This window comes from Nasonia vitripennis, chromosome 5 (genome assembly GCF_009193385.2).
Source record: "Nasonia vitripennis strain AsymCx chromosome 5, Nvit_psr_1.1, whole genome shotgun sequence".
NCBI classification, from domain to species: domain Eukaryota; kingdom Metazoa; phylum Arthropoda; class Insecta; order Hymenoptera; family Pteromalidae; genus Nasonia; species Nasonia vitripennis.
This window is the reverse complement of record NC_045761.1, coordinates 20,142,905-20,169,397: the sequence shown is the minus strand read 5'-3', so window position 1 is coordinate 20,169,397 and position 26,493 is coordinate 20,142,905. Positions and strand designations below refer to the sequence as shown.

Genomic DNA, 26,493 nt, shown 5'->3' with positions numbered 1-26,493 from the left:
CTGCGGTAATAACAACGCCATACAGCTCTTTTACATGCATAGCGTTAAAATTCGCTCGGGCAACAATCGAAAACCGCTCGATCGCCGCCGCATCATCATCATCATCATCAACGGTCCCGCAGAAGCAGAAGAAGAAAAAGCCGCGAATCCGCAAACAGCTCGTCGAACTTCATAAGGCACGCGACACACACACACACACATACACACGAGGCAAACGAACCGAACGACTCGCAGCTGGTCTGCTCTCGGAAAAAAGACAATGAGCTTTCGAACGCGGAAGCGACCGATGGTTCAACGACACCCCCTTAACCCTTTCGGGGTGTAGGGTATGGTGTGGCTCTTTAAAGTCCATCGTATACGCAGGAAAGAGGAAGGAAGAAAGGCCGAAGCTTCTGCTGTTGTTGAGGTCAAGCGATGCGCAGAGGAGGTTCGCGTGCTCGCGGCGAAAAACGAGGAAACGCGACATATGCAGGGCTCGTTTTCCTCCTTACCGCCGAGAGATGTCTGTGTGTGTCTTTGACGGGACTACCGGGATTATGTCTGTTGCACACGAGGTATTTCCTGTTGGTGGCTGGAATGCTATATATGGCCTTCTGCGTTTTTTTTTCGGTTTTGAGATTTTTTCGAGGCGGAGTTCGAAGTGTTCCGGGATCGACTGAGGTCATGCTTTTTTCGGGGACTTTGAACTTTTGGGAGACTTGGGGTGGTTGGACTGAAGCTGATGCGAGTACGCGTTTTTAAAGCTTTGGTTGATCTGTTTGAATTTTCTCGTTATTACTTTTTTATTTGTGTATTTTATACTGTTGAGTATTTCTTCGAATTGAAGCCTATTGCATATTATATCTTTTTTATTTTTTTAAAAATCCAGTTAAAAGTAGAATCGTGTTTATGTTAGTATAGCATACCATTTCTTTTCACCAGTCGATACAAACAATCTTTACTTCGATTTTCGTTACCTTCTCTGTCTTTACATTTTCTCCAACTAAATCCACAGCTAAAAATCCATTAATATAAATACTCCCCTCTCTCAAATCGCACACCGACTATAAAAATAAAAAACAAAAAATAGATACACAGAGGAAGCAAGCAGACAGCGCTGCAGTATACGGCCTATTGTCTCGCGTCAGTCGCGGGCGAGCAGCGCAACAATGCAAAAAAGCGCAGCGACTCCGCAAACACCTGCTACCCGGTCATTATAAGCGAGGAGCCTCTAATCGTCCTTATTGGTCTTTTCTTCGCGAGCCGCATTAGTTTCCGGACTCGTGTGTCGCTATACACATAATAGTGCGCTCGACTATACTCGTTTGTTTGCTCGAAGGGCCAACTCATTGTTTAGGCGAGGAGCTGAGAGAGAGAGAGAGAGAGAGACACGCCGATCGTGGGCTTGCTCGGAGGAGGGTTGCTGTCCTTTTCACGAACGACATATGGCTTATATACTGGTGCTTATTGTGCTTCTATCAATTGCCAAGCATTAGTCCCGAGGAATCACGCGAGATTGTGCGCGCACTGATCGATTCATGCGTTTGTACATAAAATCATATAAATATAGAATAATTTATAAACATGAACGTTAAAAAATATCGGATCCGATTAAAATTTTTTAATTTCAAAGTAGAAAAAGGGCCTGTGCATCGCGTGTGCAGTGGAACAAAGTTTCAAGCCATTTCCGCCCTCCTCTCGACACGCGGCGATTAGATAAGCTCAAACATTCTCTCGAATTCTTTATACATGCTGTACGTGTTCTCGTGTAAATTTCTTATTACGGTGCGCGATCAACGATGTTCTGACGACGCTTTTCTCCTTTTTCAAACAAAACTCGCGTTTTTGCGCACGCGAAATACGATCTTGGGTTCTTTATTTTTCATGATCTTTTTCAGCTCGCGGATGTGGTGCGCTCACTTTATCCCCAAATATCATCCCATACGCGCCAAATCGTACAAGTAGACTCTAATACCCAACAACAACAACACTAACAACAACGCCGACTTCGAGCAGTCTGCATAGTTGTAGCAAACACTTTGACAAGAGAAGCAGCAACTCACCGTTAATGAAGCTTATTGAGGGGCCCTAATCAAGAAAGTCGATAAGCCGACGTCCGCTCCTCGACTTCAATAGCATACCGCGCGTGCCGCAGCTATTAGCGATGCGACCTGACCCTTGCCGCTATATTGCCTATACACGCGCAGCTGCTAATCGGATATTAGACCTAGTATTCAATCCACATTTGCTACTCATCAACGCAAGATTGATTCGCGAGAGGGAGAGAGAGAGAGAGACGGTCAATCTCGATTTTACCTGATGCTGCGCAGCCCAGTGCACGACACGTGCGCGTCCGCTGATTTCGATGCGAAACAAGCGCGGAGATTTGATCAGGGGCTCGACTATTGCGCGAACGGATTTCGAAAGCGTTTTGAATCGCTCGCTCGATTTGAATTGAAAAATTGAAAGATTACAACTTTTTACAAATCTCCCGAAAAATCCGCTCTTTCAAAAGACGCACTTCTTGATCTTGTACCAGGGCAGCAGCACCAGCAGTTCCGGGCTCTGGGCCTGGGTCAGCGGCCCTACCTCGACGGGCCGAACTCCTTCACGAATCACCTGCGCGAGCTCGAGTACAGGCGTTCGAAGCATCACCCACACCACCACCATCATCACCAGCAACAGCAGCAACAGCAACAGTTGGCGACGGCGCAGCTCCAGAGTCCGGTATCGGGGGACAACGCCAACGTCAACTCATCGACCACCTCACCGTCTTCCGGCAGTCACCTGACGAACACTACTGGTGGTGCCACTGCGCATCAGGATTGTTACAAGCACAGTCCGCAGCATGGGGGTGAGTTTGGTTTTTCTAGTTTATTAGAAAATATTGATGTCATCGTAGTGCGACATCAGATTTCATAAGTTTTTTAACGAAAATTATTGTTCAGTAGACCTATTACACGGCTACTGAACTTTTAATAGATTTTGTTCGTACACGGTGTAATCCTTTTTTGAAATAAACAATCGAAGCGAGCTCAAAACTACGAGTAAAGTTGAAATCGGTTGTATTTAATTTTTGCAAAACTTTTTTTTTTGGTTTTTTTGCTCGTATTTCTGAAAGCCATTATTGAAATTTAACATCGATATCGAAACTCATTTTCGGAAAAAAACCGAGTCATTACACTTTACTTCGACTGAAGTTGCGTCGGTCCCTCGCAAAGTTACGCTGAATACATTATTATTATTGTTATGAATTAAAAAAAAAGAAGTATATAATAATCTGTATACTTCGATACATGAATAAAAAAACAAATGACACACAGGGTTGCGCATGCAAAGATTGAAAAATGTCAATTTTCACAAGCGCTTCACACATACGCAGACAGGAACAGCGTCCCCTCCGATGATTTCGCGCTCTATACACAGCAAATAGGAGGCAAAGGGAAAGGCAAAGAAATCGAACTGCAGCCGTCATTACGTAGCCACGCGAGCAGTTCTTTATATCAATATATATTCCTCACTCGAGTCATTCACGCGAATTACGATCCCATATCCACCTACCTTTCAACAGACTCTCTCTCTCTCTCTCTCTCTCTCCCGCAGAGTCGCCGTTAAATATTTCCACGGACTTGAATTTCCCGCTCCTCTGTATGTGTGTGTGTGTGTGTGCCTGCGCGTGTATACCTGTATATAGACACGTCGGTGAAGTATAAACACAAGTCGACGTCGTCGTCGCGGTAATAGTCGGTCGGCGGGGGGTTAGTCCGAGCCGCTCATTCGACGCTGAGCGAAAGAGAGAGAGAGAGAGAGAGAGAGAGAAAGGGACATGGTAATGGTCGAGGGGGAGCGAAAGAGAGAGAGAGAGAGAGAGAGAGAGAATCCGCCGTTTCGCGAGGTAATAGTTTCATACCTCGTTCCGGCTCTGCACCCTCTAATTCAGCATAATAACGACATTCAACCTGTCGTTCTCTCTCTCTCTCTCTCTCTCTCTCTCTCTCTCTCTCTCTCTCTCTCTCTCTCTCTCTCTCTCGCTCGCTCGCTCGCCCTTTCGAATCTACCGCGCAATGCAGTCGGCGATGAGCGTCGCGTTGCCCCTTGTTCTTCATATTTCGAATTCTTATCTCGCCGCGAGCGAAGCTCAGCAAAGTATATTTCTATGGATTACGTTTAACAAAACTGATGTAAAAAATAATCAATCAACGATAAACAATGCACTTCCCGGGGCTATATAACAAGACACACTGAGACCGCAGCTCGAAGTTAAATCGAGCAAATAAGCCAAAGAAAGACAAAGAAGCGCGCGAGGAGCTCGTGCTTTTTATGCCACTGAATTATCGGCCGACGCCTTGTAACATCATCAGCCTTTCTCTCTCTTCTCTTCTCTTTCCTCCCCGCCGTTATACACAAGAAAGGGGTACGTATATATAGCTGACATGCGCAGCGGGCAGAGTTAGATCCATTATGGCTCTTTAATGGGTAAATAAGCCGAGAGCGGCGGACGAAGCGGCCCGCTGTAAGACATAATTGACAGAATCTGTTTTTAAGTAGAACAGAGGCCACAGGTGCTTTTCTTTTCGCGATGCCGACCGCGCGTGTCTTGTATATAAAGCGAACTTTGTACTTTACACGCGCGCGGCGTTATTATACACAAGCCGGACGCTATATCCCCTATACTTATTTAATTTGGCCATTATTTTTTATCACGCATACACGATCGTAGATGCAAATCGAAGCTTATCGAATGTCACACGAAGAATACGCCATATATCGCAGTGCCGCGTGATCGTCGTAAAATAAACGCCGCCGAATCAAACCTCTCTCTCTCTCTCTCTCTCTCTCTCTCTCTCTCTCTCTCTCTCCTCTGCTGCTCTCGTCTCGCATCAGTGGTCTCGGAGAGCTGATCAAAGTTAAGTAGACGCGCCCCTGCAGTTCTTCTTCTTCTTCTCTCTCACTCGCAGCTCTTTGAAGCTGCAGCAGGAGCGGCAGCGCGCTGCGGTTTCTCTCTGTGATGCCCTTAGCTGCAGCGCGCAGCAGCTCCTTCTTTATCCCCCCGCGCGCGCGCGCGTTCGCCTTTTCCTTCCGTAATTACCTCGTTTGCCGGCTGCGAAATTCAGAGCGCGCGCGCGCGCGCGAGCCCCGGGAGGATGAAAACGAGAGAGAGAGAGAAGAAAAAACGACAACGAGCGAGGCGATGGAAAAATGGCTTATCCGTTCTGGGGAACGATAACGGAAGGATGAAAGGGATATACTTCCGAGTAGGTCTCCTTTTCTCGAGCGGGCGACCGCGCGCGCCAAGGTTTTTGCTCTCATTTGTTAATTATCGGTTCACTTCTTCTGCTGCTGAAGGGTTATGTATATATACCGTGATTTTTTCTCAGAGAGAGAGAGAGAGAGAGAGAGAGAGAGAGAGAGAGAGAGAGAGAGAGAGAGAGAGAGAGAGAGAGATTGTTTCGTAGGCAGTAGTGCTCTCTTTGCGCTCTATGTTAATTTTATGGGCTTTTTGCGCAGACTCTACTGCTGTGTATAGACGGATCGGCGGTCAGCTGCAGCGCGAGGCGATAAGTAAAAGATCGAATTTGTGGCCGGGCCTGGGGTTTTACGCTTTGATGCCGTTGCGCTGCTCGCTCAGCCTTCGAATTTTCGCGCGCAACAGTTACACACTCCCGCGAAATTCAAATTACCTCGAATCGTATGCAGTGTATCGAAATTGCGACGGGTGGAGAGTAAAAAAAAAATTTTATCACCAACTCGTGACCCATCCCGATCGAAAACGCACCCGATTCTCGGAAGGGCTATATGTATAACGGACGCGCGCGCAAAATAATAATCGAAGGGATTGTAATTCCCCCGCTATACGCGCGCTTTCTCTCCCTCGGTTGGTTTTGCATGTGTGTCAGTTGTTCGTGTGTGTGTAGATATATATATATATATATATATATATATATATATATATATATATATACAGCGGGGAGAGTTATCGCGTGCTGTATGTATACTGCTGTGTACGGCTGCGTAATACCAGGGATCCAATCGATCGATGATGCCTTTCTTTGAGGTTCGCTGAGTGTTTTTTTTCTTCGTAATACGCTGAGACTTTTGATACGACTGTACATGCCGACGCGCGCGGTTTTGAATTTGAATTTTTTTTTAGGCGCGGGCTTTTTGAAAGATTCTTTCGCGAGTATAACGAGATCTAAATACGAACTGGTAAAGGTATGTATAGTAGAGGTTGATCTCACACCGCAATTCCATCCCATTATCACGCGAGCTTATCCCTGCGCGTATACTCGGCCTAATAACGAATTTAATTCCACAATCGAATCCTTCACGCGTTCGTTGTACTCCGATCTCGACAGTCCGACTGTTATAACGTCGATCTCGGCTCTCTTTCGCGGGTATATAATACGAGATGGGCGCTTTTTGCGCGATCCTTTTGTCTCGGACGCGGATCGACGGATGCGATCGATCTGCGCTTTCTTTCTTACGCCTGATACTCTTTTTGCACCTACTGATCTCTCGACTCGATGCTTTTTTTAAAAGTTGCCTTTATTTCGTCTGGATTTGCGCGTAGTTTGCTTATATAAGGTACAAATGGAGCCGATTGCGAATTGACGTGTAGAAAGAGATATTGCGATGGTGAGATAGGGATTATCTAATTGGTGAATCGAGTTGCATTATGGAATTAAGTCAATTAATTAACTAACTATTTCAGCTCATCCAAACATCTCAAAGGTCAGGATAAACAATATACCAAAGACACGAACATCCCCCCTGGTAGAAATGTTAACGGTTAATAAGCTAAGTTTTAAGACACTTAGCTAAGTTGTGGTTAACGATTTAACTAAATAAGCGTTTAACCGTTATTAATGCATAGATATGACGCATTAACTCATAATAAAACGAAAATTTTGCTTGAAATTTGTCAAATGACTGTTACAATCCAAAAATTGTAGAAAAATACGTTACAATCGTAAAAGTCCAAATATTCCTAATAAGACGTATATACGTTTTAATGCCAAAAAAAGGGAAAAAGAACTTTTAACTTAATAATAATACTGATGTGGTATTATAGATACGCATCACTGAAATATTAGCAATATTTTAATTTATTTTTTTACATTAAAATTTGATAAAACTGGCCAATTAAACTTAACTTTTTAACGAATTTCAACCGTTAATTTTCTACCCGGGCCAGATCCTTCTTAATCCCCACTTCTTCCTCCTCCTCCTCCTCCTTCAAGTGAGCTTATAACCAGAGCCGAGATATACCCAGTACAATGATCCTCGGCCGCTTCGTTCCGCAAAGCCAAGAAGCATCGCCATCAGCACCATCACCAACACAACTTTTCAAACTCTCTCTCTCCCTCTCTCTCTCTCTCTCTCTCTCTCTCGCAAAGGTCGAACGACCTCGACGAAGTAGCAGCAGCAGCAGCAGAGACCGAAAGAGGTTCTCTCTCTCTCTCTCTCTCTCTCTCTCTCTCTCTCTCTCTCTCTCTCTGTCTTGGGCGAGAAAAAAAGGGAAGTGAACATTATTCCTCTGTCTCTTATAATATAACCGTGTCCGTCGGCCGACTCGTGATCGGGGTAATGAGCTGCTCGGGAGAGAAAGAGAGAGAGAGAGAGAGAGAGAGAGAGAGAGAGGCTGCAGTGGCACGAAGGAAGGGGTATAAGGACGCTGATTATGGGGTGTCAAACAATTACACTGATTGTACTTTCTGCGCGCCGCTCCCCCCCCCCCCCCCCCTCCTCTCGCTCTCTTGCAGCCACCGAGACTCTCGTTTCGCCTTTTTCTTTCTGCCTTTATTTTATGCATATAATACCCATTTCCATTTCGCCTTCCTCGCTCCTTCTTCTTCTTCGGCTTCGTCAGACTCCTACTATATGATGTGTACTGCCTCTTGTTTTAGCACTTGGAGATTTTACGATCTCTCTCTCTCTCTCTCCCTCTCTCTCTCTCTCTCGCGCTCGCGCGCACGCGTTAGTCTATTGTTTTTCGCTGGATCTGCAAACGTTTCTCATTACACGTCCCTCATCTTCCTTTCAATTTTCGCCTCTAATTGTATATTCCAGTCCCGCAAGCTCTGCACCTCCAAAAATGAACCTCTACTATACGTACAAGCTTATACCAACGTTTTTCCGATATAGACAAAGTTTAAAAAAAAAAACCAAATCCCTGCGACTTTTTCTGTCACTTCACCGTTCTCCCCCTCATTTTCTCCATCTCCTTCCTCCTTCCCTCTCTCACTCTCATAAAGGTAGCCAAGCTCTCTCATGATGGCTCTTTACCTATTTACCAAGAGCTGAGACTCCTCATACCTGCAGCAGCGGCTAAAAAGGCTACTTCATACCAAGAGAAAGAGAGAGAGAGAGAGAGGGAGAGAGATGAAGGTGGTAGTGATGGCGGTGGCGCGCGGTAAAGGACTATACACTCGCGCGCGGATTCCCACGTGCCCTCGACGGAATGCTAGTTTGTCATTTTTACTCCAGCTGAAATTGTTCAAAAGCGCGGAGCCAGCTTCTCTTGTCTACGTGTATATATATATATATATATATATATATATATATATATATACACAACACACAGGCCTATACAGAGACCAAGAGCTGTGTGTATTGTAGACGCTCGCATAATGGGTCTACCAGAGAGAGCTGTGACCTTTCGCTGATGGGGGTAATGAGATTCTCAGGCTACTGTTGCGATGTAGTGCTCGTGTTTTCAGCTTGTTGAAATCGCGCGCTCGCGCGCCCGTATATGCAAGTGTATACATAACACCGCTCGCTATCGAGTTCATCGACGCAAAGTCCCTCTCATACACGGCCTTATAATGACTCGCAAGCGCCAAGTATACTGTATGTAGAGCTTATGATAGGGGTTTGCCGGCTCTTTCGACTGCGCCTGACACTTGCCTAATTGCCTCTCGGCACGGGACACCCCTAAGAAAGCCGGTTCAGCCCTTGCCTCGCTTATATGTGTATAATACGCGTGACGTCGCGAAAAGACGAGTCACTTGGTAGAAAATTACAGATATTCGCAAATTGCATTCCTAGGCTAATCTGTCTAACTGAAATCCCATTTAAATAAGAATGGCGCAAATTCTCCGTCGTGATTGTGTCGCGCGCGCTCTCGGGAGATGATATAGAGTAGAAGACGAAGAGTAAGAAGAAAAAAAAAGGAAGAGGACCACGAAGACGCAGCAGCGCAGCATAATGGCTCGCGTAATTGCACGGCGCGCTCGAAGTTCGGAGTCTCTCGTAAACGAGTCGTCGATGGCTCTCTGCTAAAATGACAAACGCGACCGCAGAACTTAATTAAACTCGTAAATCCGTCGCCGTCGCTGTTGTATAGTCCGCTTGAGAGAGAGAGGGAGAGAGAGAGAGAGAGACTTGGTAAGGCTGTGCAGTGCCGGAAACCGTTGCTCTCCGGCGACGGCGAGCTTTTCTGATTTTTGCGCGACTGTTTTACCGCTTTGGAAAAGTGTCCGATATGGCTTCATTCGGTTAGAGAGGTCCGTTTCGAAGAAACACGGCGTATTTTGATGTTCTTTGCTTCAGAAACGGAATCACGCAAAAATCGAGGAAAAAAGCAACATCTCCCTCGAATCAATATACAAAAGAAACTCACACCTCCTCTTCCAAATCACCGAGACCCGATTGGCCCTTCTCTCGCCTCGACCATTTCGAAAATACCCCCCACCACAACGTTCTGCGGTGTATCGCGCACACACACGCTGCACAATATACACACCGCACGTCGTCGTTGTCTTGACGTTACAATAATACACAGACTTATATAGACTACGCTATCGCATCGGGCAAAAAACGTCGTCTCGCGCGTGGCGCATATCGGCGCATATCCTGCGGCACGACATCCTACTTGCGGACTCGTTCGCGCGCCGCGCACTCTGTGTATACATATACGTATGGGTTTGACTATATATATATATATATATATGTATAAAGCTCGCTGCGCGACTTTAAGGAAACTCGCGGTGTAGAAAGCTCGGAGCGAGTATCGAAGGAGACCGCGATAAATCGGACATATGTATAGAGGGACCTGCGGGAGCTCTCACTTTTCGACCGGTTATTGTGATAATAGTCGCAGTCGGCCTGATAAGCGACTGTCTTCGTGTGGAGACGAAATTTTAGAAAAATAATACGTGGATGTATGCGGAAAGGAATTTTGATGTTGTTTGAGTTTGCGCAGCGTGTAGCGTTGTTATTAATTTGGGTTGATTTTGTGAGAAAGTAACGTGTTGATTGTTGGACGTGTTATCGCTTTTCTAATTAAATTGCAGTTTTTTAATGAAAATGATACGTTTAACATTTACCGGTTTGCTTGCTCTTATAAATAATACGTACACAGAAACTTGTTTCTTAAAAATTATTATTATTTTTAGGTATCATCTTCTAATGCTATATAAATTACAGCAACGACCGAATCACGTATACAGCTCATTAGCTAATAGAAACCAACACACTCACACAAAAGCCCTACAGTCCTATATCTCTCCCTAAAAACACCAAGTGTCCCAACACAAGCTTCACGCTAAACTACACAAGGCCGTTCAATTAACGTTTCGCTCCACAACTGCAGCTACCGTTTCGCTCCTGTCCGCACCGCACGATTAAAAAAAAAACTCGCCACAGGTCCTTTTCTCCGATACATAAGAAAGCCTCTCACCGACTTGTACGGAAAGGAACCACGCTTGGCTTGTGCGCGCGACGCATGTGAAAATAAAGAGTCGGCGCCAAAAGAAGCTATCGAAAAAAGGAGTATCGAGAAAAAAGCTAGGAGGGAAAAGCACTTGAAGGAGATCTCGCTATCGGTCCGCGATGCTGTCTGATTCCTTCGATCCTGATCGTTGTTTTTCCCACGGTGACACACCGGCCCCCGCCGCCGCCTTTGGTAGTGAGAGTTCCAGGCCAGTGCGTCCGCGCACTGTTATACATCCCGGTTTTATTTATCCCCGGGATTTGCTCTACTAATAGATTTTTCATTTGGCAACGTTTCGTATAAACACTTTTTTATACCGATTATTTGAAAAAAAAATCGGCTTCTCGATCGGTTCGGAATCATATTATAACGAGGAGAAAAAAAATCAATCGCAGCAGCCGACGGAAAGTAAATTACGCTGCTGTTCCCTGTCGATTACTGCTTGAGGTTTCATCGCTTATTATGTCCTTGTATCGAGTCAGCACATCGCGAATCGCGCTTTTTGTCCACCTCTATAACATACCAGCGGTTTCTCATCATCGACCCGATCCAATTTAATTTCGTCGAGACACTGTACAATCGAGACTTTCCTCCTTCCACCAATGTTCCATAAACGCTCTCGAAAAGCTGCAGTATAGCCAACGCGAAGCTAGAAGATAAACAAAGGTCCCGTCTTTCGCACACACCGACGAGTCTCTCTCTCTCTCTCTCTCTCTCTCTCTCTCTCTCTCTCTCTCTCTCGTGTTAAAACGGCTTCTTGCGGCGGCTGCCGTTGCTCCTCGTGATAATGTATACGCTCGATTCTTCGCACGCGTTCTCTCTCTCTCTCTCTCTCTCTCTCTCTCTCTCGGCGAAACACGCAATTTTAACGAGTCGCTCGCGCGCGTCGGCTTCTAATCGCCCGAGAAAATCGTCCGAGAGACAGATGCTGCTACTGCTGCTGTTGCTGCAGTGCAGGGAGTGAGAGTAACTTTAAAACATACTTGCATTTTGCGGCTATATTTGCACTTTTTGCCCGGCGCGCGAACGCTTATTCTTTACGCGCGCTTAAAGCGAACGTTTGGGTGTGTGCATGACGGTTATTCTTTACGGTTGTTATTTCTTCGAGGTTGTTATTTGCTTTGGGAGACTTTGGATTGTTTTCTATGTGCTTGTTGGTGAGTGCGATTGTTTGAATTTTATTTTTTATCAACTGCGTAGGAGAATATTTGTTTTGGCTTACCCCTAAAGGAAGCGTGGTAATATAGTGAAATTTTTAGTTTCGCTAAAACTCCATATCGTCGCTCCTAACGAAAAGTAATACATTTCAGATTTGGCTAGGCTACTATAGGTTTTTTTATAATGAGGAAAATTGATAAAATGTTAAATATGATATAAATATACTTATACATTGCAATACGGTGCAAAAAAGAACTACTTGGGTCACCGATATAGGCGTGACTTAAGTGCAGGCTTAGGTCACACTGTGCTATAAAATTTATTCAATCCAAATTCACTCGTTTATTCAATCGCTGTCTACCCAACACCCTCCGCATCATAACTGTAAACATCAATTGAATCTATAAATACTATATGCTTGCATCAGAGAACATACTTATTATTCCATTAAACACGTTCTTATCATATAGCATAATACGTGATCCACTGGTGGAAAGAACCTACTTTGATGAGCAGAGAAGACAGTGACGTCCACACGAACGTTCTAAATTAAAACCAAACCGGATCACTGCAACTTTATATATTCGGCAATTATCAGAATCCGCGTAATACACCACTGCGCGCAAAAGTAGAAAAAAACTCTCCATCTCGTTTCTCTATGCGCAATCGCGTACGGATTCACCGAATATAAGAAGCCGTTCCAAAATCCCAAACGCGAAAGTCGACGGCGTGAGCCGGACATTCCAGAAATCGTCGCCCGCCTGACGTCAGGTAAAACAGCTCTTACGCGCAGCTGTGTGTGTGTGACTTTTTCTCTTTCTCTCATTCGCAGAACGCGTCATTCGACTACTGCTATAATATGTACACTGTGGCGCCTATCGCACTGGGTATATTTATTCGCGTTCATATACCTGTATATTTTCGGAGAGAAGAGGAATTTTAAGTTCCGCGTCTATATAACACGGAGGCAACGGCCTTGCCGCCGGGATTACGGAGGTCGAAGCCGATGATATCGAGATTTCGTACACGATGATTCACGCGCCTCGAGTAACGGGAGACTCGAGAGTTGTTACGGCTTTATTATGATCGAGAATTTCGGTGGGTCATGGCTATGGGCGCTGAGTTTATGCAAGGCGTTCGACGAACTGCCATATGTCCGGGAGATTATGAGTTTATTCGCAAAAATTATATTTGCATTATTTTTTTTAGTCTTCTGTGACCTCTTTTTGTTACATAAATAAATTTGGGTGCAATACGTTTTCGGGGTCAATTTAATCGGTTCAATCTATTCATTTTTGTATTTATTATACACGAGCTTTCGTAAATGACACCGCAAATTCAAGCTCGCGATCGCAAAGTTCATGAAATCGTCAACACCGCGGATGATTCAGCCCACCATTTAAAAATCCAAACAATCGCCTATTTTCATCCCAAAATAATACTTCCCACAAAACCAGTTGCACCTCTCTCTCTCTCTCTCTCTCTCTCTCTCTCTCTCTCTCTCTCTCTCTCTCTCTCTCTCTCTCTCTCTCTCTCTCTCTCTCTCTCTCTCTCTCTCTCTCTCTCTCTCTCTCTCTCTCTCTCTCTATACATAACGTCCTTCTTCTTCCTCCTCCGATGTGTACACCGCAGTAGGGAAGCCCCGAAAGAATCGCCGGCAAAAAAGATCGACACCAGCATCTCGTCGGCGTAACAGTTAAACCTGCCGACGGCGGCAAAAGTAAAAGTCACAATCCCCGCTACGCCATTGTACACTATAGAGCCGAACAAGTGCACGGATTTTCGTGTACAAACTCCGCCGAGGGCCGAAAAAAAGGAGAGAGAGGGAGCTCCGAGAGATCGAGTCTGTCCGCGAGTTCTCAACGAGGAGTCGTCGAACTCTCTTTGCGCCGGAAGTGCGAGAGCGGCTATCCTCTTTTGCCGGTGAATTAGGAGACTCGTTGTTTTTTCTTTCGTTTCTTTAGAGAGAGAACTTTTGGGACTACGTGTACCGGTATACGCGATCGACGATTTTTAGTGAGCTTTTTTGTCTTATTTGTATCGCTAAGTATATATCGATTTTGATACGACTATTCGGTTCGATTATTTTTTATAAAGAAGCTGAACCAAAGTTCGTCAATCTTTTGGACTAGCTCATCATTTATTCGAACTTGAAACGGTGTTGTAAAGAACCGAAAAATATTGGTTCGTATGGTTGTCGGCTTGTCTCTGGTTAGCGACGCTAGGTGGCGTATCGGCTCTTTCCTGTTATCCTCATCACAATTTACGCGTGAAACGTATATGTAGGAGTGTGCTGCTATCCTGTACTAAATTGCCTTTTCGGTCTGCTTGGACCGCTCATGCTATAACTTGTCTTAGTTGTAATGCAATTGAATCTCATGATATAAATATAGTGTATTTCTTTAAATCCATCATGATATCCTCTGCGTATCGCGAGTAAAACCTCTGAAAAAAACATCACGTACAAAATAAGATCACAATAATCATCGTTCTCCATAATATACCCAAAAGAAAAACGGACGAATCCCATGGAAAGCATAAAGACACAAGAGCCGCATCAGAGTGAGAGAGAAAATCATTGAGCAACTCGTCTCTCGCGACGACATCAATACAAGAAAGAGCATCGAGAGCGAGGTGTCGAGAGATCGAGCTGTGAGAAAAAGAGTGAGAGAGAATCAGCAGTTACGTGATGCACGCTTCAGAAGGCACGCGATTTTCCTCTTACAGCTCTCATCCCTCTCGAGAAATCTTGTAACCAGATTCGCATAGAACGAATCTCGCGCTTTACCTCCGAAGCGCGCGATGTAATTGTTTTTGTATACGACATCGCCGGAGGATGCAAGACAATGATGAGGTGCACTTATTTCGCGATCGAACGCAGCCCCGGGGAGAAAGGAGTTTTATTACAAGTGCTGTACACGCCTTTGCGGCAGATTTATACTCTTCGGTACGATTTCATCTCAACCTGTGTATACCCGTCGAAAAAGTTTGTCGCGACCGATTCACCGTCCGATTATGGAAAAAAGCAAGAAGCGAGATCGGTTTGAAAAAAAAAGTATCGGTGAAAATCGGCTCTCCCTCTCCGCGCCAATCGTATAACGGCGATCGAGCGATGTTTTTCCGAGGCGCGCGTGATGTTTTTGCCGAGGCGAAGCCCTCGAGATATACACCCGATTCCTAATTGATTGCCAATCAGCGCACGGGGCCATGGCCCGCGAAGCGTGGTCAATTGATTAGCGCGCGCTTACTGTCGCTTTCACTGCGGTCTCCTGCGCGCCGGCAGTATAGCGGCGAATTTTTCGATCGAAGACACTATGCCTGTGTGATACACGAGTGTGTCTTTGTTGCCGGTTTTTGCTGCTGTTTTTGTGAAATAATCGTTATGAGCTTCTGAGTTTCGTGAAAAGACAGAGGCTGAGATTCGCAGAGAGGCTGAAAGGAAGAATCGTGTGTGTGGAAAAAGGAAGATACGGCGGTGTTTGCAGCTCGATTTCCGGACACGCGATTTTTTTCACTACGCGCCATTCACCTGCACACGCTTCATTCACATATATCCCTCTCTCTTTCTATTCCTCTCCTCTCGCTCTCCTTTCTTTTAATCTTCAGACTTGTTCTTCTTCTTCTCGCTCTCCATTATATTCCCCGGCGAAACGAGCTATTGTCAGATGCTAATTTCACGCGTGTGTGTATGCGAAGACAAGACCAGCTGTGTGTACAATGAGGAGCTAGCGCTAAACAGATTTTTCGCCATTCAAATGAGCGGATGCGCTCGGGGGTATTGTTGTCCGACGCTTGTTTTAGTCCTGCTGCTGATCTGCTCGACTAGTGTTATAGACGTGGCTATAAAATCTTATCATTCGACGATGGGAGATGGCGAGAGAGAAGTAGGATAAAAAAACCGCGCAGTAGGTTTATACGTACCTCTTTCTCTGCATCGTTATACTCGAGAGAGAGAGAGAGAGAGAGAGAAGCCAGGTCTGCGGGTGTGAAACCACAGTGAGGCGGTTTCGGTGCTTAGTCCCCTGGGCCCCGCAGTCGCGATGTCCTGATGGCTAGTTAGCGTATCTTCTCTGCTTGTTGTTGGGATGTGCGCGTTTTTGATCGATTCGAGTTGTATCGAGACAGATTTATTAAGTACAGTTGAGAAGAAAATCCCTGTGATCAGGCGATCCATTATAAACGATTTAGAGCAAACGGCAAAAAACTCGTTGTCTTGATGAAGCCGTTCTCTCTGATGATGAAGCTATAATTTCCGACTCTTTTTGCGCGCGAGCACCGGATCCCGCCGAGCTTTATTCGTCTTTGATAACTCTATAATGTAAAAAGGCATCAACACTCACCGAGAAAAATCGTCTTTGAAAAAAAGCGAACAGCAGAAAGAAAGTATCAAGTAGGGAGACACTACTACTACTACACACACAGAAAGCGACGAAGAAAACGAGCCGAGAAACAGGCGGCACGTGGGGCTTCGGTTCCCACCGAGATAGATACGCGTCTCTCGCTCTCCCGTAAGTCGATATATCTACCCTTTCTCTCTCTCTCTCTCTCTCTCTCTCTCTCTCTCTCTCTCTCTCGCAGAAAAATAAAAACGCTCGTGTGCGTGACTGCATACAACACACGCGCGACAAACTCGAAGTCTTATGACGCTTACACGATGGCAGAGAGATAGAGGGAGAGAGAGAGAGAGAGAGAGAGAGAGATTTCTCTTTGGTATCACTTACGCGATTTCTTGCTCTTCTTCTTGCGCGTGCGCACGCGGGCTATAAAGTATCGGCTCGCTCGGCGTATTGTGTTTCCATATGAGCGTGTGCGAGAGACGATTGACTGAGATTTTCGCGTGCGTGCATAAGATCGTCATAGTCGACGGAGCAGAGGGAATTGCAAAAAGCTGCGCGAGGAAGCGGAGGGAATTTTTAAAAACAGGGATACTTGCGTGCACATGGGCTTCGGGAGGATCGGGTGTTGCTTTAACGGATTTTCGCAGACTGTATAATATACATGCTGATCTTTGAGAATCAATTTGCGGATGTAGAAACTGCGTGTGCTCGAAAATTGAATACGACGCGAGAGATGCTCTATTCTTCTCTATGTGGATAGCTGTGTATAGAGAATAGCGCGAACCAGAGCGTATAGACCCCCCAAACGTCGTCGGTGTGCTGAAAAAAAAATCTGTCTCCTGTCTAGCTGTCGAAGCATCGCCCAGGGCTAGAAACGGCAGCTCTGTCGAAGAAAAAAGCGAGAGAGACGGGACAAAAAAGTGGACGACTCCTCCTCGTTCTTCTCTCTCTAAGTCGCCCGAAAAAGAAGGAGACTCTCTCTCTCTCTCTCTCTCTCTCTCTCTCTCTCTCTTTCTCTTTCTTTCTCGTATACACGCTCTTTTGTTTTGGTTATTGTTGTTCCGGTAATTGCGGTGCGACGTGTACGTATACACACACACATACAAGCGCCGATTTCGGTAATCACTTGGACGCCTCTTATTGTCTATCCCGCTGCTTCTTCTTCCCCGCTGTCTTCTTGTTTCTCAGAGGCTTCGTCGGCCCTATACGTGTGCATGTGTGAGTGTACAATATCAGCTACCATAAGCGCGGCGCCTTTGACTCAGCGCGCGAAACGACCCCGACCTTTCTGACGAGGGTGTGTGCGTATGCACTGTGTACTGGTTATACCTTTATGCGAGAGGTAAAATTGAAATTTTTTTAAAAATAAAAGATTCGAATTAACAGCCATAATTAGACGTTAGAAAAAAACCCATATGTCCGCAAAGACGAGGACTCGCGGGACAGGATGTGCAGCTCCTCTGCTTCCGACAACATGTACAGAGCCTCGGCCGTGTGTACACCTATGGATTAAACGCTCGTATCCTCGGCTTTATAATATACCCCTGGCAGTGTGTACAGTCTTGCGTAATACCGTCGACTCTTTATTGGCAGCGCGATCGTCAAGGCTGCGATTCTTGTTCGACAAGATGCGGGTTCAGGGGTTATTAATTGAGATGCTTTCGGCTTCGGGAGGATTTTGTTGTTGGTGTTTCTTTTTTTTCTGAGGAGCTTGATGGCTTCGCTTAATGTACGCTTCGGTATACTTACTTACGGGTTTGAAGCTACCAGAGGAGTGTATTGTTTTGTGGCTGTGTTTTATACTTTTTTTGGGTGTTATAAGGTATATCCAGTAGGTTTGTCTGCGAGTTCAGAAGAGGTATTGTGTAACGTTTTCGTCTGTAATGGGTATTATGAGATTACACGAATTTATTTTGTTTTTTAATTTTATTTATAGGTAGCATTGAAATTGATTTATTAAACATTCTAAAATCGCACTTATACTAATGATTTATCAAAGAACGTCGCGATACATCCCGAAAACGCACCTGACTCGCTGCAAAACAACCTAGAAAAAATCACAGACACACACAACTCGTTCATTCACAAAACGCTCGCTTCTCGCCTCTCGGATTTCTCACGTACGCTCGAGCAAAAGCCGATGACGCGCAGCTTCCGGACTCTCCCAGTCATCGGCTACACACACAAACACACACATATACTGCACATCACAAGAAGAGAAAGACAATTTGCGCCTTCGGCATCATCATCATCGAGTGCGTGCGCACAAAGGCGGCCGAGTTACACATTGCTCCCGTCGACGACCGCAAGAAGCGATCGCAGGACCCATTGAACTGTATATAGATATATAGGTATACAGCGGTTCGGCTCGTGAGAAAAGCCGAAGCGATCGGTTCCTCCGGCTTCACTTTCAATTTCGGCAAGTGTGTGTGTGTGTGTGTGTGTGTGTCCTTGCGGATGCGGACGATGATAATTACTGCGTATACACGATGACTATACGGCGACTTTCAAGCGTTACTCAACGAAACTCTAAATTATACAACTGTATCTCGACAATAATAAACATAGCAGATAGTAGGCTCTTTTAGAAAACGAAGCCGCACTACGCACTGTATTTCCTCAGACTTTTCTCTTGAAAATCATACGTCAACACGCGCATTAATTGCGCGAATTACGCCAGCGCGCAGTAGTCTACGCTCGCGGGGGGATAATAAGGCGCGAAAGAAAAGACGCGTTTAATTTCAGCTGTCCGACAACCGCAATCAGCAGTTAACGCACTCTGCTCAGCTCTCTCGCGGTTCCGCTGATGCAGCACTTTTACGCTCGAGCTTCGCTTAGCGCGACTATGTTTATTGTGTTTTTCTGCGTCACTGCAGCAGTGTTCCTCTTAAGCTAGACTTCTCTCACCTCTTGGCCTCGGATGAGTCTTTTGCCAGATAGAAATGTAGTTGGAGTTTGCCAAATCGTTCTTTCGGAGTATACTCGTTTCGACGTTTGAATTTCCCGCCAGAAAAGTGAAAAACTAAATTATACACGCTAACTGTCTAATTTGAAGATTTAAAGCGAGATGCATAAATAGACGAAAGGCTCTCATGCGAAGTTGACATCATTATTCACAAGCCTATATATACTAAACTCCGAAATTTCGGAGACAGCCGGTGATGAAGCTCGATTACCGGCGCTCACAAAACCACCTTAACGAAGCGCTCGGCGCGTTTCTTGCGACGCTTCTGCAGCGGTCCGTGAATCGGAGAGAGGCAAAGAGTCGCCGATGCCGAAAAAAAAGGACACGAGAGTCCTGCGCTCGACTTCATTCACGGCTGCTCGGACCCTATACATTATGTATGTATGTATATATAGACACTCGCGGGAGAGACGTCCTTTCTCACGTGCAACGTCGTCGACTTTCCGGTCGATCCGCTCCATTTCTGGGCCCAAAGAAATCGCTTCCTCTCTCTCTCTCTCTCTCTCTCTCTCTCTCTGTCTCTCTCTCTCTCTCTATCTCTGTCGATGGTTCCGACGTGTATGTGACTCGCCGTTTATCTCGTCCGACTCCGTTATTTTGGAGCAGGAGGAGGAGAATAGGGTGCTGACTGTCTTCCCGGAACCGGTGCGAGATGCTGCGATTATGTGTGAACTTCAAGGCTGCGTCTGTCTACAGTTTATTATTTGAAATAAATATTTATAAAAAAAAATATATAGAAATATTACATCATAAAACATAACAAATAATGTTCGTTCGAAGAAGTGCATATCATCAGCAGTTTTGAGGTCACACCTCGCAGCTTCTTTCATAATAACGCAAACTCACTCCGTAGACCTCCCAATTCCCATACGTAACAACTTGCCGAGCGAGTGGACAGTCGTCGATGGACTTTCCGTCTCCTCAACTCGTCATCGCAAGTATGTTAATTTCACTCGAGCTGCACCGCCTGCTGACGTTTTCTTTTCCATTCAGTTCTTCGTAATTTTTACACCGAAAATAGAATTCGTTCGATCTCGGCTTATTATAAACCTACACTTCCAGATTTATTTTCCTCATTTTATAACTTGGTTTTTCTCCAATTTCGACGCGCTCGTATATGAGTAGTAGCGCAACACAGAACTATGATGTACATAGCGTCGGGGATTTCCCGCCTTTAAAACATCCATACGGTATATAATAGCTTATTCGTATTCCAAGTGGGTCTCGTACATATGAACTCGCGAGGCTTTGTATTCAAGGCATAAATGGAGTGCGACTATATCGATTAACTATCGTAATGGACGCTTACGTTTTCATTCACGAGGTATACACACAATGTTACTGAATATTTAGTGGCTATACATGCCGACGATCACGTATCGTCTTTTGTAATCAACTGCAGCTTTGCTGTAAAAACACTGCCATCAAAGTGTGCTAACTGATCTTCTCGGTATCAAGGCGAAAGGTTTATTAAAACGTTCAATACACATTAGCGAGAAAATCAATTGAAACGATCACACACTACGGATAGCCAGCTTTCTTCGAAAACTCAATTACACACTCGCGTAATCCAACTGTTACAACGTCGCAATAACGATGAATGAAACGAGGTCAAGCTCAAGTATTTTGACACCGATGTAATAAACTCGCGAGCTAAACTTCTCCGAAATCCGATGCATCACTCTCTCGCGCCGTGACATATTAAAATTCAGCGTCCGTTAAGGTCCGCGTGTCTCTCATCGCGTATGTGATGTATCTATATACGTGTACGTGAAACGATGGCGCTAATATAATTTGTGTATGTGTGTGTAGCTATGTTATACGTTTCTTGGACTGAGTCATCGCGAAGTAGTGGTGGTCAATTAATAATCAGCGGCTCGCTCAGGTCTTACTCATTCACGACGATGTTTCCCGTTTGCCCCGGGTCGTTCCGGTCTTGTTCCTGAGTCGGTTCGCGCTGTGATTTATATAGTATACTGAGACGTGAATGGAATTGTACTGGTGCATTGTTGTGGGGATCGCAGAAAATGAGCAAAGAGAGGCGAATTTGTTAGACGCGAATTTCAGAATTTTGTGCTTTATAAAATAATAAATGAATAATTTATTATCATAGAGTAAATCATAAATAATAATTTGATTGGTGTATATAAATTTAAAAGTTTTGTAAATATCATAAGAATTAGAAAAAAGAAAATTACACTATAATAATTATTGCTCGCAACTATATCAATGAGTGAACAATAAAAATAAGACTAGCTAACTCTTATAATAGAATAATAAATTCGTTCACTCAATATAGTGGCATAGCATTAATTTGCTGCTCGATTTATCCTAGCCCTACACCGCGATACACCCCGCCGTGGTTCTGCATCGATAATAACCGGATATACAGTGTACCGGATGCGCTTACAGCTTTACTTCAATAAGACTCGATCAAAATCCATAAGCATATACCGCAGAAGAAGTTTATTGCCCATAGTACATTACACTCGGCCTCTTCGTATTTATACGATGAATCAGAATCGCTCGCGCTGCCGCGATCGGAATCGTAGTGAGAAAACGGTTTTGCACTCCGATCCTTCGCCTCCGATGGCTGCGCGCATATTTACATGATTGCCGATTTCCTTTTATATATACCGGTTTAATATAGCTACGCCTACTGTAATACACAGTTCTTATTCGGTTTTTGCTGATGCATTACAATTTTTATTTTTTGATGCAATGATATAACGTCTGTAATAAAATATTCGGAGTTTTAATATATAATAACATATATTATTTATTATATTCGTTAGCGAGAATTGCATTTAGTCGTTATATATACTATTACTTTTACCACAAGCGATTTTCTATTATTTCAATTGATTCAACAAGTGAAGCTATGTATTCTTGCGCTTTTCATCGTAAGAAATAGTTGTATGGGATGAGATATAGATGGCGCACAGGCGCTACCAGATTTCCCTCGTCAGAATCCGCGCACAGAATGTATTATATACAGAGGTGTGCCAGCTGTGCTAAAACAGCCTTGTTAAGTCTGCTTGGGCCGCTCATGCTAAAGAATTTTTTGAATTATAGATTTTGCATAATATTTCCTTATACACTACTTGTCATGTGTATACTCGTAAAAACGTACGTTTATTAAACATTTCCACACCGATCTCAATCCTACGAATCAAAACCATCTCCTTCCCAATTCCAAATCTAAATCTCTGCCCAGCTCTCACATCCTCCTACTTCCCAATACAATCAATCCGGAAGAAGCACCGATAAGCCTTGCTGGAATACAGCTGCAATGCGACAAAACGCTTTCAAGCTCTCATCACTGTACACACGATCACTAAGACAGGCGATATGTTCTGCTGTTCACAGATACGAGCGTCGGTACCGGCGGCGGCGGCGGCGGCGGCAGCAACAGCGGCGCGACGACAGCGACGGAATGGGCGTATCCGTCAGCGGCGCCGTCTTATCCGGCGCCCGCGGGAAGCGCCGCCGGCGGAGCAGCAACAGCTGGAGGCGGCAGCGGCAGCGGCTCTTACTCGCCCATACCGGCCGGCGCGTTCTCTTATCCCGGCGAGGCGCTCGCCCATCATCCAACCACCGAGCCTGTGCCCCTTCCAACTGGTATGCACGCGTGGCTCTTATATTATACTCAGCCTCTATACACTCGGCTCTCTCTACTCTCTGCTGCTATATACTCTATACTGATGATGCGTTTTTTCTTTTTTCTGAAAAGAGAGCTTGCGAGAGCTTGCAAAGTTCGCGTGGGTGTGTCGCGTTGCGGGGTAATTTAATGATGCACCCCTGCCGTGTAGTTTTCTTCTTTTTCGCTGTAGGTGGAAATTAGTGCGGGGGGTGTCGTGTAATTAGTCATTGATCGGAGTTACGGGAACGGCTGCGTCGATGATTTTCTCACGATGATGCGCGTTGCGTTATAATTTTTCAAGTGAAGATAATTGCAGTACACATTGTACATCGCTTATTTGAATGATTGATGCGCCTACGTCCTTTAGATTCTCTTATCGAATCGTATAAACTCTAAACGCTTCGTTTTGAATTCAAAAACCAACTTCTCCGTATTTATCAAACGCGACCTCAAATGGCATATGTCTCCTCCCGAGGAAAAAAATTCTCATGCGCAAAACCTCACCCTTATAATAATTACCCGGCATTAAACTCGCTGAAAATCGCTCTCTACAACGATCTTGCCACTATATTAATAACATTACACCCGTATCTCGCTCTCTCGCTCTCTCTCTCTCTCTCTCTCTCTATCTCTCTCTCTTTCTCTCTCTCTCTCTCTCTCTCTCTCTACGGTAGTCATCGAAGAAGCTTACACACACATGCGTGTATGCTATAAGTAAGTAAGCCCTTTCTCGCTTATTACCGGCGCTTTTCTCCTTCGCGTGCAACTGCCGCACACATGCGCGCGCTCGTGCTTTATCGATGACTGACCGCAAATAAACACCTTTACAGGCCTGAGAAAGAGCCGCGCTGCAGAAATGAATAGGAGAGTGGAATAGATTTTCCCCCTGTGCGTGAGAGAGAGAGAGAGAGAGAGAGAGAGAGAGAGAGAGAGAGAGACGCTTGCTGGTAAGCGCGCGAGAATTGAAAATTGATTGCCTTTGCTGCTTCTTTCCGTTATGCTCTTTCTCTTGGTCGCTTTCTTTTATACTTGTGCTTCTTTCTGTGTGCGGAGACTCGTCTCTTTTTATTTTCGCTTCTTCTTCTTCTGCTTCTTTCTTCTTTTGAGCGATGGTGTGACTGCGAGTGTTTCTCGGCACCGCAAATTGTGGCTGCGCGCTTTTATTTTGGATTCAGTATGTGCGGATCTGGTGCACGAGGGCTAAGATTTCTTTGTGGAATCGCGGCGCATTTCCGTTTTGAGGCTGATCCGTTTATTTGTGCTCGCGTATAAGTGATTTTTAAGATTTTACATATGCTTCCACATGATGCTTTCAGTTTTTCTTTTTTCTCTTATCACTATTATTAAACGATACGAAAGACTTTATAAAACTGCTATTTTTTCAAAACGCTCAATTATCCTTACTCCCATTTATACAAAAATCAAACTAATCCAAAACTTCACATCTCTCCACAGTGCTTCCGTCGGACGGCCAGCAAAACGCCTACACGCCGAACTGCGTGTCGATGTACCCGAGCGGCGCAGCCTCGTCGACGACCTCCTCCCTCGCGTTAATCCAGAATCCAAGCAGCGTCAAACCCTTGGTAGACACCAGTTCGGACATGTACGCCACAGCGACGGGCAGCCCAGGCTCGACCGGTTACCACCACTACGGCGGCTGGACGACGGCACCCGGACCCGCTACCCCCGTACCTGCCCCAGCAAATTACAATCCGAACTATCAGGGCTACTATCATCAAAATCCCGCGGCGCAGAACTACATCGGTCAGGCGCCGATGGTTCTCTATCCCCAGGTGTTCACCAGTACCATCAACCAGAACCAGATCCACCTGCATCTCAGCGAAGAGACGCTGGCCAACAGTAACCTGACGATCAGTAGCAACAGGCTAGAGATCGGAGTGCTGGGAGAAGAGAACGAACAGAGGAACGATGTTTGGAGGCCGTACTGAGGAGACCTGGGCTGTGGAAGCTCTGAGCTGTGGCCAGTTCAGGTGAGCTTTTAATGAATATACGAAAACACACATCGCACACGTTATCTACTCGTGTCAGTCACGACCAAACATTGCGTTCACCTTGATAAGATAATTATAATTTAGATAATACTCACTCATCAAAAACACGAGTAACCTTGAGCCGTGAATCTTGTTAATTTCCTTCAACACTGTCACAATCGAAATGATCCGACAAGCAAGGTTAACCGATATTATTTCGATACATCACGAGATAATAGTACACAACGTCGCGTTATCAAAGATTCAGTGACCAACTTCAAAACACTTACAAAATACTAAACCAAAAAATTACCGTTTGTCCACAGGAGCCTGACAAAGCCAACGATGAGCGAGCGATCGCCATTAGCCGATTACCTCGTGCTGCAGCGCATCATCAGGGCCGCGATCCAACGAGGATCAGCAGCGGATGATGCATCATCAGAGTCGCGCCTGACCGCGCGAACTCTCCCGACTCTTTTCCCGTCGTACGGGTGTACCTATACATATATAGATAGACATACAAACACACACACAACTGTAGTGCGAAATCTTCGTGCGAATCCCCCTTCCGAGCTCTCGGACTCGCGAACGAAGACGCGAGTGGAGCTGTATGCGCGTGTACATGTTGGCAGGGGTACGAGATGCGAGTGCGACTTGAAGCGGATGAAGAAGAGACTTTAATATATTGTACATACGCAGATATTTTCCATGAATAAAAAATCTTGCCAAATCCGTTCCTAATTTATGATTTTTGCTTATTTGTGCTTATCCTTTTGTCATCTATAAAATTTTGATTTAAAAAAAGATTCCTTTCATAACACAGCCGAAATGATCTACTAATCGAATGTAGCGTCAAATCAAAATCTACGAAAAGCTCAGCTTTTGCCGCCAAAATGCATCGACTATCCGTCTAAGAAAAATCGTCAGTCCATTTGGCCTCTCCACAAGGACGCAGTAGCAAGTCCGGCATACAGGGGACTAAACGCGCTAATGTGTGCAGCAGCGGCAGCAGCTTACGATGCGGGGGAGGCCCTCGTGCACTTCGGCGTCGGCCATAGTGCCGGCGACCGCAACTATCCGCGCGCTCGCGTCACTCCTGGCAACCTTTAAATATTAAATGTAACTCGGGCCTCGCGCGCGAGCGCTCTCTCGTTCGCTCGTAAAAAAGCATTATCCGTGGCTCTCTACGACTCCTGCATCGCTTTTTCATATATTTCATATACCTGTATACAGCTACAGAGAGAGAGAGAGAGAGAGAGAGAGAGAGGCGCGCGGGGACGATTTATCGGCTTTCTTTTTGGCGCCCTTTTTCGATTCTTTGTCTCTCGGCCGCGGATATGTGCGGTTTCGTACTTTTGCGGGTGTCGAGAGCTCTGTTGTCCTTTTTTTTCTCCTTTTCGTTTTTTGACGGAGAGGGTGTGAGCAGCTATCGACGCGCCGGAGGCTTTTTGAATTATTCAGGCGAGTTCTTCATTGCAGTTTTATAGATTCTTATTATTCGAAGATACCGAAGCGCTACTGTCTGCCTATGAAGCGACTGAAATATAATTATAGCAAATGTTAATAACCGAAATTTCAAAAATGCTCCTCGACTTTTCTCCCAACCGTATAACACAAAAGCCCATCTGTCTCTTCTTCACGATCCAGGAAGAAGAAGAAGAAGAAGAAGCGCGCGACGAATCCCGAAGAGATATAGGCGTTCCGCC

The 26,493-nt window shown here is 45.2% G+C and overlaps 1 protein-coding gene across 1 annotated transcript in view; it reads left to right on the top strand.

Annotated features, from left to right (window-relative positions):
* LOC100119683 (runt-related transcription factor 1) overlaps positions 1-25,528 on the top strand; it is a 36,465-nt gene extending 10,937 nt beyond the window's left edge. The window contains exons 4-7 of the mRNA XM_031931108.2: positions 2,519-2,833; positions 22,523-22,774; positions 24,252-24,787; positions 25,114-25,528. Of these exons, the coding sequence (XP_031786968.1) occupies positions 2,519-2,833; positions 22,523-22,774; positions 24,252-24,745 (1,061 nt within the window). The 3' untranslated portion in view covers positions 24,746-24,787; positions 25,114-25,528. The remainder of the gene's footprint in view (positions 1-2,518; positions 2,834-22,522; positions 22,775-24,251; positions 24,788-25,113) is intronic.
* Positions 25,529-26,493: the final 965 nt, after the last annotated feature.